Source organism: Artibeus jamaicensis, unplaced genomic scaffold (genome assembly GCF_021234435.1).
Source record: "Artibeus jamaicensis isolate MK-2021 breed Jamaican fruit bat unplaced genomic scaffold, CSHL_Jam_final contig_1539, whole genome shotgun sequence".
Lineage (NCBI taxonomy): Eukaryota > Metazoa > Chordata > Mammalia > Chiroptera > Phyllostomidae > Artibeus > Artibeus jamaicensis.
The window spans coordinates 5076-24366 of record NW_026521299.1 but is presented as its reverse complement, the minus strand read 5'-3'; the positions used below and the strand labels follow the sequence as shown (position 1 = coordinate 24366).

General features: G+C 53.1%; 2 protein-coding genes and 1 non-coding gene across 4 annotated transcripts; 2 read left to right on the top strand and 1 right to left on the bottom strand.

The window, feature by feature from the left end:
• Positions 1 to 511: 511 nt before the first annotated feature.
• On the bottom strand, positions 512 to 4540 carry LOC119041219 (gametogenetin-binding protein 1-like). Its single transcript, XM_053668974.1, has 6 exons — positions 3340 to 4540; positions 2688 to 2794; positions 2159 to 2253; positions 1817 to 1934; positions 745 to 884; positions 512 to 532 (listed from the first exon to the last, which is right to left on the bottom strand). The coding sequence occupies exons 1-6, from the start codon at positions 3729 to 3731 to the stop codon at positions 512 to 514; spliced, it is 873 nt and encodes a 290-aa protein (XP_053524949.1). The 5' UTR covers positions 3732 to 4540.
• Positions 4541 to 4698: 158 nt separating this feature from the next.
• BAK1 (BCL2 antagonist/killer 1) lies at positions 4699 to 11112 on the top strand. 2 transcript variants are annotated; one of them, XM_037134445.2, is made up of 7 exons: positions 4699 to 4951; positions 6840 to 6940; positions 7327 to 7452; positions 7841 to 7976; positions 8276 to 8419; positions 9489 to 9669; positions 9804 to 11112. In XM_037134445.2, the coding sequence occupies exons 2-7, from the start codon at positions 6871 to 6873 to the stop codon at positions 9906 to 9908; spliced, it is 762 nt and encodes a 253-aa protein (XP_036990340.2). In that variant the 5' UTR covers positions 4699 to 4951; positions 6840 to 6870; the 3' UTR covers positions 9909 to 11112. The 2 variants fall into 2 exon arrangements, with proteins under 2 accessions (XP_036990340.2, XP_036990341.2); XM_037134446.2 differs by lacking the exon at positions 7327 to 7452.
• A 1976-nt stretch (positions 11113 to 13088) lies between these two features.
• LOC119041259 (small nucleolar RNA U3) lies at positions 13089 to 13299 on the top strand. The gene has a single exon (XR_005081011.2). It is a non-coding gene; the product is annotated as a small nucleolar RNA U3 (small nucleolar RNA).
• Positions 13300 to 19291: the final 5992 nt, after the last annotated feature.

The following is a 19291-nucleotide window of genomic DNA, read 5'->3' as shown; positions in this document are numbered from 1 at the left end:
GGCAGAGGAACCAAGGCCTACATTCCAAGTCACAGAGCGAGTCAGTGCCAGAGCAGGCACTCGGACTAAAGACTGGCCCCCAAATCCTGTGCTCCGTCCTTTTGAAAACCAATAGACGGACAGGGCACGTGTCCACCGAGTGAAGGAGCGAGCTGACCAATGAATAGGAATTAACTCAGAAGGGGTACCAACAGATGCATCAATGGGCAGTCAGAGAAGCTAGGACAGGCATAACATTTAACGCTGCTGTCCAGGAGGCTGGGCCGTGCATGGTCCTCGGTGTGACCCAGCCCGATAACTGCCCCGCACCTATGTGTGTTTGTGAGAGTAGCTACAGGTGTGAATGGGAGAGGAAACAAACAATGAGCAACTTTTCGGGAGTTACAGATGTTCTGGAAAGACTTGAAGCCACCTAGACAAGTCCCCTCATTGTACAGATGAGGAAACTGAGGCCCAGAGAGGGAAAGGGACCTGCCCAGGCCACACAGCAAGTAAATGGCAAAGTTAAGCCTCAAAAGTGGACATTTGGACTCTGGGACAAATGTGAGACAGAGAGACTGTGGGAGAAGCATGTGTGAGTGCAGGGTCATGGCCCTGCCCCCAGGAGCACCACCACCGAGAAGGGGTTTGGCTTTCCCCACCCGGGCAGAGGGGGAGGGGGCTGGGACTGGAGCCAGGCTAGCGCTGGTGGACATGGCAGTCTCCAGCCACACTTCCGCCGTGTCCTCAGGCCGGGCAGCATACCTGGTCGTGCACGATGCCTGCCTCCTCCAGGGAGATCTCGGGATGCTTCAGTGGCTCCTGGCCCTCGGGGCCGCCCATCTTCCAGAGGCGGGACTCCTGTTGTACTACCAGAAGCTTCTCTAACTCTGGCTCCGTGAAGCCTGAGAGCCAGAGAGATGGGCAAGGGACAGGCGGGAACAGGGGAAGCGAACTGCTGGAGGCTGCAGGAAGAGGTGGCAGCACCGGCTCCCAAACCTCGCCCTGGCTGGCCCTGCGCACTCTCCTGTCACCCCAGCCATAGTGCTTTCTTCATCTATCCCCTGGAGCCAGCCAGACACCACCTCCTCACCGCCCTGCTCTCCCCAAGAAACTCACTTTCCATGGGCTCCCACCTGAAAGCATGAGTGTGTCTCATCGCCTCCTGGGAACAGCGTGCAAAGGGCAGATTATCTGCGCCCCCTCCAGCCACCAACTCAAAAGCATAGGTCTAGAACCATCCACACAGCCTGGGATCAAATCTCAGCTCTGCCACTTTACTTACTAGCAGTGTGATCTTGGGCAAGTTATTTAACCTCTCTGTATCTAGTTTCCTCACTGTGAAGTGGAGAGTAAATAGGACCTACCTCAGAATCATAATAAGTTATTCTGTGAAAGGTGCTTAGAAGAGGATGTGGCCCATAGAAATGACCATGTGAACGTCAACAATGATTTTACATTATCGCCATCCCCCATTCTCTCATCTGCCCTCAGGGACACCCTCTGGTCACAGCAGTGCATATGTGATGGGAAAACCACGGATGGAGGTGGCCACTGAAAAAGAATTCCAGGCCGGGGAAGAGTGGTGCTTGAGGAGCCACAGCCCCAGTAACAACCTTCACGGTGCTGTCTCTCAAACCCTGAGGGAGGAGGACCCTAGCCAGAGGGAGTGTGGCCTCCTGCCCAGCCAAACACTGGCCCCTTCTCCAGAGGCCATCTTATGTCCTATGTTACCACCTGGTGGTAAGAACTGGTATTACATCCAAGTACAGATACCCAACTGGGACTCCCTGGGCCTGGGGCATGTTGGGAGAGGATGTGGGGACGCTGCACTTACCCACTGTGTCTGTTGACCTAAATGTCTTATGCAGTGGCGACTGGAGGGTGACAATGCCTGGAACACAGAGCTGGAATGAGCTGTCCTCTTCCTCCATTTCCTCTTCCTCACCTTCCTCCTGTGGGGTGAGCCTTCCTTTATAGGAAACTGAGAGTGTGTCTTTCTGAGCAAGTAAGAAAGGCCCCAAGCCTGCAGCCCCATCCCTTTGTAAAACAAAAAGCAGGAGGGAACAGCTCCCAAAAGGTTAAGGAAGAGGACTGTTCCCACCACATATCCCAGCCAGGTGTGGGGAGGGGCTCACCCAGACCTCCCCCACTACTACCCCAGCTTGGTGCCACAGACCTTGGCCATGGCCAGTTTCTGAAGTTGCTTGTACAAGGTGAGGAGGTGGTTCCAGGGAGTTGCCCCCACGTTCAAAGAGGCCAGCCTGAGGTCTCCTGTCAACAGCAGTGTCACCAACCATCCGATAGCAATGGCAGGGGGGAGGGGGAGGTGCCAGGCCAGGCCCAGGCCCAACAGGGCAAGGACCCCTGGAGGGCTGAGCCGAGGGTAAGTTTTCCTGGTTTTCTTTAGCAAATACCTACTATGTGCCAGGCACAGTTCTGGGCACTTCACAAAGGACATTTCATGTAATCCTTGCTACTGTCTTCTGAGGTAGTACTACTGCATTCTAATTTAATATGGATGAGAAAACGAAGACACGGAAAGGTTGAGCAATTTGCTACCATCACACCGTTCGGCACAGTGGAGTTGGAACTGAACCTCAGGCAGCCTGCCCCCGGCATTCCCGCAGACTGTGTCCTTCCAGGCCCCGCGCCCCTGCAGAGTCCTGGCGTCTGGCCCTCCCCCACACCTGTAGCACTGCACTCACCGTCCAGCAGACACTCCTTTTCCTCCTCCCTGGTGAAGACCTCGGGGCTGACCTCCGGTGGTCCTGTGGCCCTCTGCTTCACCTCCAGGGCTTGGGGAGAGTGGCCCCTGATCCCAAAGCATAGCCAGGTGGGAGTGGCAGGTGGGGCCCGACACCCCCACAACTCCCAAGGCTCTCCCACAGGCCCTGCTCAGCCCCTCTATTCTCCTGCTCCCCAGAGCTCCCTCTGGGGGCTTCATCCTGGAGGCAGAGTGTTGGTTGTGGGAACCAGGAAGGAGAGAGTGGGGAAGGGTGGAGACGGGCCAGGACAGGACCTGGGAAGCAGTGGCGGCCAGCTCACCCTGACACACTCCTTTCTGACCCCCCAGTTTGTCTCCTTTTCCTTTTGGAGCCTCCCCACAGCCCATTATTTGTGGGAGGACCCTCATCTCTGCTTCCTCTGTGCCTCGTCCCCCTCCACACACACACACCCCATCTTCAGACGCCTCCTCACCCTTGATGGGTCCATTCTTCCCATCCAGGTGCTCTGGTACCATTCCTGGTACCACCCCAGTATGTGCTCTGCCATACCCTTCTCAGAGCTTACATCCAGGCTTTGTTCTAATACCTCCACCCCAGGCCCCTTCCCACCACCCGCAGCCCAGTAACTCACCTGTCTGAGGTCCCTGTATCTCCGGAGGCCTCCTCTACTGCCTCTTCCTCCTCCTCCTCTTCCCTCTCCTCCTTCTCAGACAGATTGCCTAGAACCTCCAGGCTTTCTCTGGGCAGAACTGACTTTACCTCTGCACCTGGGGCTGTGATGCCCAAGACCCCAACCCCCATCCCCAGCCCTGAGGGACTGTGCTGTGGCAGGGCCATAGAGAGGGTGTGGGGCACTGAGGCTTGCAGCCTGGGATCCTTCTTCCCCACTTCCCTCTGGCCGGTTGCCACCAAGGACGCAGCAGCCAGCTCTCTCAAGGGGCACTGCTGATCTCCCAACAGGGCCTTGCCAGAGCTCTTTGGGCTGCCCTTGCTCCCCACCAGGCTACGAAAAAAGTGGAACATGGAGGAGTGGCACAAAATTTGCGATCCAGGGGTTGGAGGACCAACTCCACCCAGGACCAACTGCTTAAGAATGGGATGAGTTTTCAAATTAAAAGCAACAGTTGGAAACTTCCAGGAGTTCTAGAAGGCAAAGGTCAGGCAGGTGAGAGTGGGGAGTGATGGTGGGACGTAGTGGGGGGGTTAATTAGGGGTAGAAAGGTCAGGGGGCTTATAAGGCAGGGGAGGAGGCATAGGGAGCCAGTCTGGGGGTAGGTGGTGAGGAAGTGTGTGGGTGGGGAGCCGGAAGCGGAAGCTGGGGGCAGCCCCCCCACCCCCTCTGCCTGAGAATGGGGCAAGGGCCCTTGAGGACTCGGCCCACCCTCTCTACCTGGCTGGTCCTGCCCCAGGCTGTGGCTGCTTCTGTCCTTGAAAACCATTGCTGGCAGCCGGACACCATCCGTCCTCCTTGTCCTCTTCCCTCTGAACACTCAGCTTGCATGTGCCCAGGTGGGAGCACAGACCTCATTGTGGTTTTGTCTGTTTGCCTGCCTATCTCCATCAGGATTTCTATCTCCAGGGACCACTGAGGTGCCTGGTACACCTAGTTGCATGTTAAATCTCAGTTTAGTATTATTATTCCCCATGGCACCTCCAGACTTGATTATGAACCCCGCTCAGAGATTTTGGGAGAGTGCCTTAAACCAGCTGAGCCTCAGCTGCTTTATCTGTACAGGGCGTGAAGTTGAGGGCATCGCTTCCAAGGGTTCTCGGGAAGATTCAGTGAGACAATGCTTGCTGAAGTGCATGGCACTAGTGGGGCTTAAGAAACTTCACCACTGGAGCTTTTTTTACTGGAATTGATTGCTGCGAGGGAGAGAAGACGATCAAGGGTGGGAAAGCAGTAGGGGAGGAGTCACCGCCGGGGCTCTGGTTTGGGGCGGGGGCAAGCCCAGTCCGCCCCCTGGCTGGGAGACTGTACATCCGCATCCGGCGACCGAAGAGCAACTTCCTCTAGAGGGAGCTGATTGGAACCGGCAACAGCCAGCACCTCTATGATTGCCGAAGCTTCTTGGGTCTCCAGGGCCGTGCTGGGATGAGCCGAGGCTGTGTCCAGACACCAGGAATTCACTGACACGTGTTCCGAGAAGCTGGGCCTGGGAACCTACCCCTGGAGCAGCCCCTCGGGATCTCCAGCCTCGGTCCCGCTGAGCCATCCCTGGCCTAGGCCAGGGTCTGGGCAGGTAAGCAGGGAGGGTCCCGCCCATCCTCTCCATTCTCGGCAACTCCTGGGCGACCCCAGGTTCGGGGCGGGGCAGGAAGCCCCCTGGGAGCCTGGTGGGAAAGGAGAGGCTTCCCGGGCACCTTCACCAACCCCTGCTGGGGGCCTGATCCAGCCAGGGCTCCCTCTGGCTGCTCCTCATGCCCCGGCCCTGGGTACCTGAGAATGAAGTGCCAAAGAACCAAGCCTTTCAGCGGTCTGGGGGGCAGGAATGGAGGACAGAGCCAAGGTCAAGCAAGGGCTTGAAGAGAACTCTTAACTGCACTTCCTGCCGCCCCAGGAGCCCTAGACTGGGTCTGCAGCTCAGTATGCCATTTCCACTGGGGAACATTCTGAGCTCAACAAGCCCAGTAGGTGGGGTGCAGGAGGCTCCCCCTACCAGGAAGTCTTGCCAATTGGATGGGGCTGGGGTAGGGCCAGGTCGGCGGAGGCCGCTGGCCCTGGGGCTGTGGTGAGGCTCCACCCGCTCTCCGGCAGTGATCCCCAGGGTAACGGGAAAGGGAGTTGCTGGTGTGGTCAGCATCCTCTGGCCCTGGTGTCCTGGGTGCCGGGTTTTGGGGACCAGGGGAGAGACAAGGGCATCTTCCAGAAAGAGCTACTGGGATGGGTGGGGGTGTGCCCGGCAAAGGCCTATTCTGAGGAGCCCAGGGATGGAGGAGCGAGGGTCTGCCTTCTCCCTGGCCCCACCCTGGGAAAGGAGGAATGGAGAGCGAGTGCAGGGTGGTCCAGCCCTCCCCCACCCGCTCTGAAAGGGTCTGTGGGCATTTTCAAAAATGGCCCTGGCCTGAGAGAAAGGGGGTGAGGGAGGGTATCCCTGTCTCGCAGGGGGAAGGGGTGGCTCTGCCTGGCCGGTTGGGGCATACCCTCCCCAGGAATGCAGGGAGGGGCACCCCTGCTTGGGTGATGGAGCGGCTCGGTGGTGGGGGGAAACGAAGGGGATGCGAAACTGAAAGTGAAACAGCTCTGGTTCAGGAACCGCTCTCCGAGTGCTAATGGTTCACAGAGCGGGTCTGGGTCAGGCCCCCAGGGCAGCGGACAAGTGTGGGGTGAGAGGGCGCCTGTGCGCGGCAGGCCGAGGGCCTGGAGAAGACCCTGAGGCGTCCTCAGCTGGCTGCGAGGCGGGCATGAGAAGGCACAGGCCAGATGTAACTAGGAAAAATGGCCCTGGAAAGGACATCCTCTGAGGTCCACAAACTGGAAAATAAGTCTTAAATGAAAGTTGAGTATATAGACTCCTGGAGATTCAGATAACCAGCCTCACTCCCTGATGAGCTGTGTGGCCTCAGGCACTAACCCCTCTGCGCCTCACTTCTCCCAGCTGTGAAATGGGTGTGACAGGGCTTACCTGGCTGGGTTAATGTGCGATTTCATTGTCTGACAGCCCCTGGGGGGTGCTGATACTTGGTAGAAGTAAACCATAGGCACTCAGAAATGTTGTGGCTAACAGGCCTGAGTTGGAAAACAGGTGTGCTCTGACTAGCCTGGGGGAGCAGGACCTTTGAGGCCAGCCTCCATGGGTCACTGGCTGGAAGGTGGTAAGCCTGTGGTAAACATGTGCTGGGCAGGGTACCGGAGGCTCCAGGGGTGAGGTGAAATGAGACTCGAGAAGCACTAGGGCACGGCCGCAGCCACCCCTCCTCTGGCCCTGGATGCCAGGGTGCAGATCCCCTGGTGTGAATCTTGGCCGCCTTGCTTTTTTTACTCCTGGGCTCCCCTGAAGAGTTGCCAGTAAAATACAAGTGGCTGAAGCTGGGACTGTGCCCCCTCACTCCCATGTGGCTGTGGAAACCTCTTGTCAGTGGTCCCTGCTTGTCCCCATCTGCTCGGCCTTTTCTCACTCCTCCCCATAGACTAACACTGCTGTCCCCTGAGACCTGAAAAATGGCTTCTGGGCAAGGACCAGGCCCTCCCGGGCAGGGGTGTGAAGAGCCTGCCCCGTCTTCCACTTCAGGTAAGGGTCTTTCCGCCCCCTCACCCCACCCATGACCACCAGGGCTGTCTGTGAGGCAGAGAGAACAGAAGTGGACAGGGCCAGGAAGAGCTTATGGGCAGGCTCTCCTGCCTCAGTTTGCTCACCTTGGATATAGGAGAAAATGTCTCCCCGCACAGTGCAAGTGGCCTTTGGGCTCAGGCTACAGTGAGGTCAAGTTTAAGCCCTGGGAGCAGGGAGGAGCCCGGGCCACAGTTGCTGCAGAGACTGGGCACAGCGCCATCCCAGCGTGGGCAGGGGGCGGGAGGGGATGAGCAGAAGGAAGAGTGGGGAGTGGCTGGCCTATCTGAGCAGCAGGAGAAATAAGGAAGTAGTTGGCTTAGCATGGAGTCAGGTCTGTTCAACAGGGAAAATATTGCTACGACTTTGGGAAGGAAGTAAGATGGCTGCCGTTCCTTCTTCCAAGGGGACCATCAGAGAAGCCTGCACCTTGCAGTCACAGGCTGTTCCCTGGACTTTGGGTTCAGTCCCAGGTCTGTCGCTGTTCTCCTGTGTAGTGTTTATGGCCCCACATTCCCTAAGTCGTATGGGCTGGGTCCCCTGTGTGCACGTTAAATTCAGGGCCCAAATACCTGGGGTTCTATCCCGGCTCCACCACTCATTACAGCCTTATGACCTTGTGTAAGTTACATTCCTGTCGCCCTGCCCCGAGGCTCAGTTTCTCCATTGTAATGTGGGTATCGCCTACTTCACTAGATGAGGATTAAATGGGACTCACCAGAAGACTAACTCACACAGAGAAGCACTAGGTGTTAACTAAGGTGCAAGGAGAGCTACGGCCTTGAGGGAGAGTAACCGTCTCCACAGCATAGGGCTACCAGGTCCAGCCCTCCCTCCCTGACTCCCGGCTTTGATCCTCAGAGGAGCAGGTAGTCCGGGACACAGAGGAGGTTTTCCACAACTACGTTTTTTACCGCCATCAGCAGGAGCAGGAGGCTGAGGGGGCGGCTGCCCCTGCTGACCCCGAGATGGTCACCTTGCCCCTAGAACCTGCCAGGTGAGCAGCAGTCCCACGGGGATGTCTTTAGGGAGGCGGAGGTTCACAGCGGTCACTGTGCAGATCCTGGGAGCGGGGAGGGTCTTGTCTTTCTTTAGTTGTTCCTTTTTCATCTTGGGCTCCCACCCCCGTGGGGGCCCCTGTTCCTGGGCCTGGCCCTTGTGTCTGAGAACACTGTCAGGACCTCCAAGGAAGGGTGCACAAGGCCAGGGGCATCTCGGGCAGAAGCCCCAGCTGTAAGCCTGGGCCCCAGGCCTGAGTACTGTCCGTCACTCACCTGCTGCCTCCTGCTCCTCCAGCATAATGGGGCAGGTGGGTCGGCAGCTGGCCATCATCGGGGACGCCATCAACCAGCGCTATGATGAGGAGTTCCAGACCATGCTGCATCGCCTGCAGCCAACTGCAGAGAACGCCTATGAGTATTTCACCAAGATCGCCTCCAGGTAGCCCTGGGCACTACCTCTCTGCTGTGCATCACCACTGTGCTGTGCCCTGCCCGGTTGATGGGAGACACACACTTCTCTGTCAGTTTCAGGAGACATGTTTGCTGTCCCCATGTCTGCATTAACTCACGTGCCTTTGCTCACCGGGTCCCAGACTCATCTCTGGTACAGGAACTCAGAGTCTGTGAGCTCTGGCTCCGGGCGCTTGACTGGTTAGATCAGAACTGCAGAAGGGCCCTGGATGGGGATGTTCCTAAGCCCCACTCTGGCTAGGATACAGCTGTCCTTCTGATTTAGAACTACATTGCACACCAAAGATGGTAAGGCAGCCACCTGCTACCAGATCCTGGAAATGGCTTCCATATGCTGTAGCCACATGGACAGGCAGGCGGTGTGGTAGTTAAAGAGACCAAATACCAGGGTCAGAGCTCAGCTTTGCCACTTCAACTGGCTTTGTGAAACTTTCTAGCCCTCTCTCTCCTCTCTAAGATGGGGGAAGTATGCTTAGTACAGTGTCCACACCTACAAGGTGTTAGCTAGTGTCACCATCAGGGTCAGAGAGGTCAGCATCAGGGCATATTTGCAGCTGGGGGTGAGAGCAGGACTAGGCAGTAGACCTAGAAGAGATGAAACATCCTGCCCATGTCCTTAGAGGCCCCCCTCCACCCCACTGTGATTCCAGGATTTGTCCTAACCTCCTCTTCTGTCCTTTTGTCTCTGCTGTCCCTCGGGCTGCCAGGCCAGCAGCAACGCCCACAGGTAACCTTCCTGCTGCCTACGTCTGCTCTCTGCGCCATGCCCTGTCTGTGCCCTTTGCGCCCCCAGCAGCGGGGCCCCAGGGTGGCAGGAGCCCCTTCCTGTGTCCTCTAAGCTCTCTCCTTTCACAGAGACACAGGCTCTTCTCAAACAGCAGCCAGGCTGGGGCAGCCTCTGCCACTCTGTGTCACACCTAAGCCATTTTGCTTTCCAGCTGGGAGAGGGGTGGGGGGACAAGGAGGTGGGAAGGGGAAAGCAGGCTGACGGACCTCCTGGGGGGCTTCCACTGATGGCCTCCATGCTCTGCCTGCAGCCTGTTTGAGAGTGGCATCAACTGGGGCCGAGTGGTGGCTCTCTTGGGCTTTGGCTACCGCCTGGCCTTATATGTCTACCAGCGTGGACTGACTGGCTTCCTGGGCCAGGTGACCCGCTTCGTGGTCGACTTCATGCGGCATCACTGCATTGCCCGGTGGATCGCGCAACGGGGAGGCTGGGTGAGTGCCCAGCACTGGCAGCCTTGCATGTGCTGCCGGGGCTGCCCCTGTCCCAGCCCCTCCCACCCCCTCCGGTCCCTTGGTGCCTGCATATACTGCCAGCTCCTCTCTGACCACTCTGTCTCGTCTGGCAGGTGGCAGCCCTGGACTTGGCCAACGGCCCTATCAGGAACGTGCTGGTTGTTCTGGCTGTGGTTCTGTTGGGCCAGTTTGTGGTACGAAGATTCTTCAAGTCATGACCCCAGGAGGGGCTCTTTGGGGTCCCAGTCGAGACCCCTGCCTGGACTTCAGCTAAGCCTTCTTCCCTTACCACCTCCCCTGCAGGGGTCCTCCCCTCAAGAATACAGAAGCTTTAGCAAGTGGGCACTCCAGCTTTGAAGTGTCCCTGCTCAGGGGTCAGTCAGGCCTCAGGGGTACCCCAACATTTCATGGTGCTAATGGGCCCCATCTCTGGGCTCAGCTCTGTCTGCTGGGCTTTGGGGAGGTTGATAACTTAGGGAAGCAAGAAGCTGGGAGGCACTTTCCCCCCGGGAAGTCCTTAATGATTTTAGCTTTTTATAATACCCTTAGAAAGACACCTCCCCCACCCCATTTCTACCACTCTGCTCCAGGCCAGGACATCTGGGGTGCAGGGGGTTAGTGGGCCTGCCCTGTGTTGCCCAGGAACACATTTGGCTGTTCTGGGAGATCAGAGCTTTAAAGCTGGGCCTGGAGCCCAATCCTGACCCTTCCAAAGCATCATGTTCCCCAAGAACAGGACTAGCTGGGGTTGGGGAACAGGACCTGCTCAACTGTCCCCCCATCCCATACTGCCTTGGCAGTTGGACTCTCAGGGATTTAGGGTCTGAGGTGTGGAGTGAGGGTGCAGACCGGAGCTGTCTGAATTTATCCATCAGGTGCCTCCAAATCTGCCTCCTAAGGTGCTTGGTTCTCTCCCTTCCCCTCACCACCGGTTCCCGATGCTGTCATTACTAGTGAAGGCTGCCTGTCCCATCACTCCATATAAAAAGGGCAGAGGCCTTGGCAGAGTGGAGTGCTGAGGACCCCACCTTGCACAGACTCCAGGGTTTAGGGCTATGGTTTGTTACTGTCAGGGAAGGGCTAGTGAGCTCATCTTGAGGTTTCTGAGTGAGAGAAGGGCTGTTAACATCACCAGGAACCCCAAGGTTGGAATCCTCCCTCATGGGTTGGGCACAGTGTAATCTGGGGGTGTGCAGGGGAAACTGTGAATACTTGACCTCTATCCCCAGACCCCCATCCCCTATACTTATGGCCTAAGCCCTTCCTGTGGGTAGGGAGTAGAGTAACTTGTCTACCTTGTACAGCCCAGGGAATTGGGAAGAGAAGTTGTTGATTAAGCCAAATGCAGGGAGCCCACTGGCCACCCCCACCCTTTGAGAGTGAAAATAAACTGCCGTCCCCCCATTCCTACTGGTAATTTTTGTATCCTTGACTACCCCTCTTTCCATCAAGATGAACTGGGGGAACTTGGACATACCTGGCATTCACCTGGTTTATTACTGAATAAGGTCTCATCTTAGGCTTCCAGGATCCCATAAAGGGCTGGCTGTGGTTCTCTACACCCCTAGAATGCCTCGGGCCCCCCCCTACTCTCTAGCCCCTTTTCTAGCCACTTCTGTCATCTGAGTTCCAGGTAAGTTTTCTGCCTTCTACAAGAGGTTCGGGAACCCCAACCAGTGGCCTCTGGCTGCGGAGCTGGTGGAGCAGCTGCACCCGTCTGGGGACCCCTGCAGGACATCTCAGGCCTGGATTGAATTCCTTACCCTTCCTGGGGCCACCACCCATACTTGGCTTCTGCTTCCCCATGTCCTCAAGCTAGCACATACACAGCTCTTCCTTCTAGCACTTTTGTGCTGCATGGGAGTCCCTATGGGGAGGTAGCCAGAGTTGGTAAAAATAACAAGCATGGGGGCATTTAAATGTTCCACGATCTACAGTCTTTCCAGTCCGGGGCATCCTAGTCTGTTTCTGATACCTGTCCAAAATGGTCACATGCAAGTCCTAAAGGACCCAGGTGCTTCACTTTCATTCCTGAGGGAGTCTTGCCAATCCCAAGCCCATCCAATTTGGCTTTCAAAGAGTCATAAGATAGATGCACTGGTGGAGAGGGCCCTCCCTTTCCCTCTCCCACACCAATGGTGGCTGGAAGGGTGGTGGCTACAAGGCACCACGCAATCTCCTGCAGGAAAACCTCAGACATTTACGAAGCACTGTATGGGAGTTTCATGCTGAGAATTTATCATCTCCCAGTCAGTTAGTTATAGTTAGTGACCTGGGGGGAGGGGATCTCAAGCCCCAGGAGCTAGCGCTTGCCACTCATAATGCTGAGTGATCTGAGGTTTTTACGCGGGAGCGGTGAGCGCTGGAGCCTTTGGAGTACGAGCACAGGTCGGCCAAGAAGTTAGGTGGGGAGGGGGTTGTCCGCCTGGCCTCCACGATACCCCTACACGTAGCTGCGGCGCTAACGCCCGCAGCCTCCGAAGACAGCGACAGTTGGGCAAGCTGCCCGAGTCCAAGATGGCCCCCTCCGCCTCGATCACACCTGCGTTTCCTCTTATGGGCGGGGCCTCTGGACGCACCTCCCCCTCGGGGTGTTTTGAGAACAATGTGGGGGTCCTTCCTGAAAGAAACTGGTTCAGCAGCTGTGAGGAACGTGGGTGGGCCCTGGCAGGGGCTGTGGACTCTACCCCCATAACAAAGGAGTTGGAACGCTGTCCTGTAAGGCACGGGGAGCCCCCAAAGGTCTGGGCCTGTGTCTAGCCTGGCCTCTACTATCCCATTTTATTCTGCCAGGAGGAAGTTTCCAAAACCCAAACCCAAGCGCCCAGGAGATACTGAAACCTGAGACCCAGAAGTTAGGAGTAACAGAACAAGGCAGCGACTGTGGGGGTACAAGGGAGCAGATGGGTTCTGCAGTTGTTAAGGAAGTTAAATTCTCCTCTAAATGCCCTTACGTTTTGTGGTTCTGAAATTGTACAATAGTTTTTCCACCAAAGGTCTTCAGTTGGTGCCACTGCACTGAAGCAGGGTAACCATGGGACAAGAGCAAGTTCAGGTGGCAGCTGCTCAGTGGTGCAGTGTCAGTATAAGCACCTGCCCTGCCCTGTACCCACTGCCCCTTGCCCCCACCCCACACTACCTGCATGTGTTGCTATTTCACCCACTCTGAAGAGTGTGTTTTACGTCACTGAGTGTCCAACTAAATCCTTTAATTCAAGAAAATCCTATTTTGGCAAAACCATTCAGTAGATTGTTTTGAACAAGTTTTTATTACCTAACCATCTGAGTAGCATTAAAATAAAATGTAATTATTAGGTAATTAAAATTATGATGCCACCATATCATGCTCTAGTTGTACATGCCTCAGAAACAAAAGTCCCCAATCAAACACACTTGCAAAAACTATACTTTCAGGGACCATTTCTGTAGTTGTTACTACAGAAGCTTCTCTGAACGTGGAGAGCACCGAAACCATGGGGAGGGGGCACAGCATTCTCTCCTGAGCATGATGCAGGCTTTGGTGTTGCTTTTTTAACTGCTAATGGCCACTGATGATCATTCTTCTCTTTCTTTGGGAGGGTGAGAGAGAAGGGATGCAGTCTAAATGGCTTCTTTAAACACACACACACACACACACACACACACACACACACACACACAAAATAGGGGTTTAGTTCAATTTAGCCAGAAGAGATGTTCATAATCTCATGTGTGTGTTGAGGGTGGGGGAGACAGAGAGAGAGACAGAGAATGGAGTTACCAGAGTTTCCTGGAGGTCAGGGGCCAGAAAATTGGCAAAACCCAACTTCTGGCTCATGTTCACCATGCTGGATATGTTAAAAAAAATGTGAACACACTACTGGATGTAAAGGATGTGGGGGCATTGAGCCTACCAGATGGCAATGTAATGGGGTGCAACCAGGGCCCTCCCCAAGAAGGATTTGTAACAGGGTACAGAACTCTGTGTGTCCAGGAAATATTAAAAGTATAGGATGTCCTTGCCCCCACAAGTCTGAACTGGGGGATGGGACACATGGAGCAGGGCCACTGAGAGATGTTTTGCATAGCAACAGTTTTGCAAATAACTGCAAAAATGGTCATTTGATGTATCTTTAATTTTTGGTTAGTTTCATAGTATGTTAAGTAGCTGTGGCCAAACTTTGAACCAGGAAGATGGGGGTGAATTTGACCCATGAGATAACTGGGAGGCAGCTCCCCCTGGTTATGGGGCCTGTGTGAGAGCTTGGAGATAGTTTGCTCAGTGCCATGGGGCCATGCCTGCCAGGACTTACTATGGCAGCCCAGAAAAGCTGAAAAAATACAGGAATGCTGGCAAGTGTAGCAGATTTTAGCAGGAGTTGGAAATGGAGGTGCAGAGGGAGATTTACACCAGGATTTAAACCCAGGCATGGCGACCATACAGATTGGAACCACATGGTTTGGGGGCTCCCGTAGCCAGGCAGCTCAGGGAGCAGGAAAGACAATGCAGGACTAGGGACAGGAACAATGCGAGACCTTGCAGGGAAGGAAAGGGGGGGGCGGTGAAAGGACTCTCCCAGTGGGCCATGAGAAGGCGCCACGTGGTTTTGGATTAACCGGAGATCGCAGCGACATAGCTAATGGTGCTGGGAACCGTGGGAGGCCTGCCCAGCCAAGCACGGATTACTGAGAGGAACCAGGATCCAGCTGAGCCACAGACTTCTATTTTTTTCTGAGATACAGAACCCCTGACCGGGCAAGGGAGTGGAAGGAAGGACTGTTTATGTTTGTGGGTGTTTTAAGGGACTTTGAGATTTTAATGAAGACATTAAGTTACACTCTAAGTTTGTACAACTTTGAATAAATAGTTCCTCTCCTTTTCATGAAACTCTGGCATTGAGAGCCTTAATTCCAATTCCCTGGCAGCAGGCAAGGCGAAGCTAGTACAGGGGAACCCTGGAAGAGGGGGAGGGGGTCTGTTCTGTAACAGTAAGAGGACAAGAACAGTGATCTGGCCTATCAAGCACATGACTGCTTAACTGCCAGAAGTAAGTTACCAGCAAATTATATGAATAATCTTGTAGAGGGGCGACCTCGCAGGACCAAGATCAGGTGAAGTACCGAGTCTGGACTTTTCTGGAAAAGGCCCTTAATAACTGAAGGGACTAAAGCCACAGGATATCTCTTCATCTGGAGTGAAGGATTTGGCAATGGACTTGGGCAGGCACCAAATGGATGCCTGTGAGGGTGTGTGAGGCATCTGGAGAGGAACATTTAGTGGGTATTGATTGTTGGAATCAACATGGAAATCAGTACAGCTCTCAGCTCCACTCGCCTCAATTTTTCCTTTGCAATTTTGGACCATTCCCAGAGCCCAGTGTTTCGATTTATTTTCTTGTTGTTAATGAAAATAAGATTTGACTTCTGGCCAAGATGGAGGCATAGGTGGAAACACTATGCCTCCTCACACAACCAAGTTTAAAGACAACAAAGTTTTAGTAACAAAAACACAGCCAAAACACAGAAAATTGAACTGTACGGAAGTCTGACAACAACAAACCATTCAGCCAGACTGGTAAGAGGGGTGGAGTCAGCGGCGGAGTGGAGTCAGTGGTGGAGGGGGGTCAGGCAGGAAAGGTTGGTGGGACCAACCCAGACACCCAAGCGGCAGTTGGGGGATCCCAGGTGTGGGGTGGGGACGGGCGGACCCAGTGAGGGCGCAGGGCAGCTGGCTGACCTCGGTCACGCATTCAAGCACAGAAAAACCAAGCAAAGGATCGAGCAGTGAGACAGACTGCTCAGGCTAGGGCCCCAGTGACAGGAATTAAGAGCCTGAAAGCACCAATTGGAAAGACTTTCGGGGTTGAGGTGCCAGGAGAGGCTCCCAGGCTCACAGAGAGTTTGTTGGAGAGACCCACAGGGTTCTGGAGGGTATACAAGCCCGCACACCCAGGAACCAGCACCAGAAGGGCCCAATTTGCTTGTGGAAAGCAGCAGAGGAGACAGATCTGAGAGAGAGCAGAACAAACGCCATTGTCCCTCTCTGACCCTGCCCCCACATACAGCATCACAACCCAGCAACCTGGGTGGCCCCGCCCTGGTGAACACCTAAGGCTCCACCCCTCATACATAATATGTGCAAACAGACCAAAACATTATGGCTCAAGAACAGCTCAAAGCCCCAGAGCCAATACTTCTAAGCGACCAAGAGATAGCTAACCTATCAGATGCACAGTTCAAAGCACTGGTGATCAGGATGCTCACAGAACTGGTTGATTTTGGTCACAAATTAGAGGAACATATGAAGGCTAAACTAATTGAAATGAAGGGAAATGCACAGGGAACCAATAGTGATGGAAAGGAAACTGGGACTCAAATAAAAGGAGTGGACCAGAAGGAAGAAAAAAATGACCAAACAGAAAAGAATGAAAAAACAAGAATTCAGAAAAAATGAGGAGAGACTTAGGAACCTTCAGGACATCTTTAAACGTTCCAACATCCAAATTATAGGAGTACCAGAAGGGGAAGAGGAAGAGCAACAAGTGGAAAACTTATTTGAACAAATAATAAAGGAGAATTTCCCCAATCTGGCAAAGGAAATAGACTTCCAGGAAATCCAGGAAGCTCAGAGAGTACCAAAGAAGTTGGACCCAAGAAGAAACACACCAAGGCACATCATAATTACATTAGCCAAGATTAAAATGAAGGAGAGAATCCTAGAAGCAGCAAGAGATAAGGGGACAGTCACCTACAAAGGAGTTCCCATCAGACTGTCACCTGACTTCTCAAAAGAGACCTTACAGGTAAGAAGGGGCTGGAAAGAAGTATTCCAAGTCATGAAAAGCAAGGACCTTCATCCAAGATTGCTCTATCCAGCAAAGCTTTCATTTAGAATGGAAGGGCAGATAAAGTGCTTCCCAGATAAGGTCAAGTTAAAGGAGTTCATCATCACCAAGCCCTTGTTATATGAAATGTTAAAGGGACTTATCTAAGAAAAAAGAAGATAAAAAATATGAACAGTGAAAGGACAGCAAACTCACAGTTATTAACAACCACACCTAAAACAAAAGCAAACTAAGAGGACAGCTAGATCAGGAGCAGAACCATAGAAATGGAGATCACATGGAGGGTTAGCAACAGGGGAGTGGGAAGAGGAGAAGGGGGGACAAAGTATAGAGAATAAGTAGCATAGACAGTAGGTAGAAAATAGACAGGGGGGAGGGCGAGAATAGTATGGGAAATATAGAATCTAAAGAACTTGTGACACATGGACATAAATGAAAGGGGGGAACGGTGGGGGAGGGGTGTGCAGCACGGAGGGGAATGAAGGGGGGAATAGGACAACTGTAATAGCATAATCAATAAAATATATTTAAAAAAAGAAAATACGATTTATTACATCAAGTTATAAATACATACAAAGATGCAGACTGTTAGTTATTTTCTTCCAGATATTTGGATCAACTTATGGGAAAGGTGGAACTGAAATGTATATACAGTCTTAGGAAAAATTTCAGGGGTTCTTCTTAGATGAGGTTTGGTAAGTTGCTCTTTCTTGTGTATTTATAACTTATGCATTTTTAAAGTTGACTTCGAAACACAGTCATGCAAATTCTTAAGTGAAAAAGAACTTACTGTATGGCAAACGGGGACCTGTTACTAGTAAAGCGTGCTGCGGTCGGTATGCACTAAAAACAAAACCCTTATGGTTGCATTAGCCTATGAAGAAAGACAAAGAAAAATTTGAGTAACATAAATGACTTCAGAAGAGAAACACTGGTATCTTGAAGGCAAACTACAGTTTGCTGTGAGATAGGTAACTCTGACGCGCATCTTTTAAGTCAATGCCTTAAAAACCCCAAACATCCTGGGTAGTGTCTAACTAATATGAAAACCCTAATCAACTGTAAAGTCTCTTCTCCATTTTAGGGGCTGTATGTTCAGGACTATAGTCCATGGGAGGGACAAGGGGAGGAAAAACAAAACTTACCGTTTTGAAAACAAGTTTCGTGTGAACAGGGGAGATGAACTGTATGTAACCTTGGAAGACAGAAAGCCTTCCAGCCAACAAGGCAGCTAGGACCTGGTGAACCTTTCTGTTTCAACCAGGCACTCCCAAACCAGTCCTCTACATTGATTTCTCACTTTTGTCTCTCTGTCGAGTGCCTGTGTAAGTGGGTCAGATGTCTCCCCAACTCTTCCATGACAGCTCATTGTGTTTGCTCTGAGGCACCCGGCTGTTCCCAATTCCCTGGGTGTAACCTAGAGGTGGTGGCTTATAGTCAGTCACTCAGGAGCTCCAATGCCTCAACTTTTTGCAGCATGGGCTAAGAATACAGCAAAAAAATGTTCTTCAGAACTGCCCCACTGCATTGGGCAGTGCACCTATTTTGCAGTGTTCATGGTACAGGCTTTTGTGATGATTGACTGCATGGAAGCTGGGTCACTAACCTTCTCACGATGTGACCTGACTTCTCTTTGACCTGATCTCTGACCCAACTGAGAGGAACTCCTACTTATTTCCTTGGTTAGGCTGACAAGAGTGGTAACATTTTCTTGCTGGAGAAGGACCACCCCAGGGAAAGGCAGGTGCGTTTGGCTTGTCCAGCATCTCTGAATTGTGCATGTGAATCAGACTGCAAAGGAGGCACTGGGCTGGGCTTGGGGATGTGGTTCCCATGTCTGCTGACAAAGGATGAGGTTTCCAGGAACCTGAATAACACTGCTACCAGCTATGTGGAAGAGGGGATGTGTGAGGCTAAAAGCCGAGTGCTGTTCTGATGGGAGGGTGGGGAAATGACCATGGATGTGATGTGGGAATAAAGGGAATAAATGTAACAGGGAATAAAACTGTAACAGGGAATAAATATAAAGATCCCCAAAATGGAGAAGTTCCCCACTAACCTGGCTTGAGGGAGGGAGAATCAGAGGACAGCCATTGAGAGGTACCTTGCATATCAGTAAAAGCTGCCTAGATTCATAGGTATTTTAAGTTGCTATGGCAGACCTAGAGCCAGGAAATGGGCATGAACTTGACTCCAGATGTAGCTGGAGAAGTTTGCTGTGCCTGCTGAAGAGGCTTGGAAGTGGTTCCTATGTCACAGGGCCACGCTAACAATGGTAGACTAACAATGGCAGCCAAGAAAGGCAGAAGAGACCAGAGTACTGGCAGACATAGCCAGAGGTGGGAGGAGTCAGAAATAGGGTCATGGAGGAGGAGCAGGGTTAGGATTTAAATTCACATGCTGCCACCCTCTCTTAGCCTTGTAGGGCCTCTGGACCACGCAGCTTGGGAAGGAGAAGTGGCCTGGACCATGTGGCTTGGAAGGAGTAGAAGAGCCATGAGAGACGCTCGAGAGCTCACTTGCCTGCTTTCTCTCTCTCTGTCTGCCACTTGGCTTAGAAAGAAGAAAAGCAGGATGCAGTTTATAGTGAGAAAGGAGGCCAGGCAGCCTGGGAGCTGCAAAGGACTTCTTTGCAAGATCCTGTCCTGCTACACCTGAATTTGACCTGAATTATTAAGACTTGTGCCTTTCCAGCACTGGCTGGTATAGCGCAGTAGATTGAGTGCTGGCCTGTGAACCAAGAATCGCTGGTTCAATTCCCAGTCAGGGCACGTGTC

Excerpts from the sequence above, each read along its gene's own strand:
- LOC119041219 (XM_053668974.1), bottom strand. The coding sequence starts at position 3,731 with ATGTTCCACTTTTTTCGTAGCCTGGTGGGGAGCAAGGGCAGCCCAAAG. Across the intron at positions 1,935-2,158 it reads AGAAACTGGCCATGGCCAAG|GAGGAAGGTGAGGAAGAGGA; the intron begins GTCTGTGGCACC and ends CTCACCCCACAG. Across the intron at positions 885-1,816 it reads TAGGTCAACAGACACAGTGG|GCTTCACGGAGCCAGAGTTA; the intron begins GTAAGTGCAGCG and ends TCTGGCTCTCAG.
- BAK1 (XM_037134445.2), top strand. The coding sequence starts at position 6,871 with ATGGCTTCTGGGCAAGGACCAGGCCCTCCCGGGCAGGGGTGTGAAGAG. Across the intron at positions 7,453-7,840 it reads GACTTTGGGTTCAGTCCCAG|AGGAGCAGGTAGTCCGGGAC; the intron begins GTCTGTCGCTGT and ends TTTGATCCTCAG. Across the intron at positions 8,420-9,488 it reads TTCACCAAGATCGCCTCCAG|CCTGTTTGAGAGTGGCATCA; the intron begins GTAGCCCTGGGC and ends CTCTGCCTGCAG.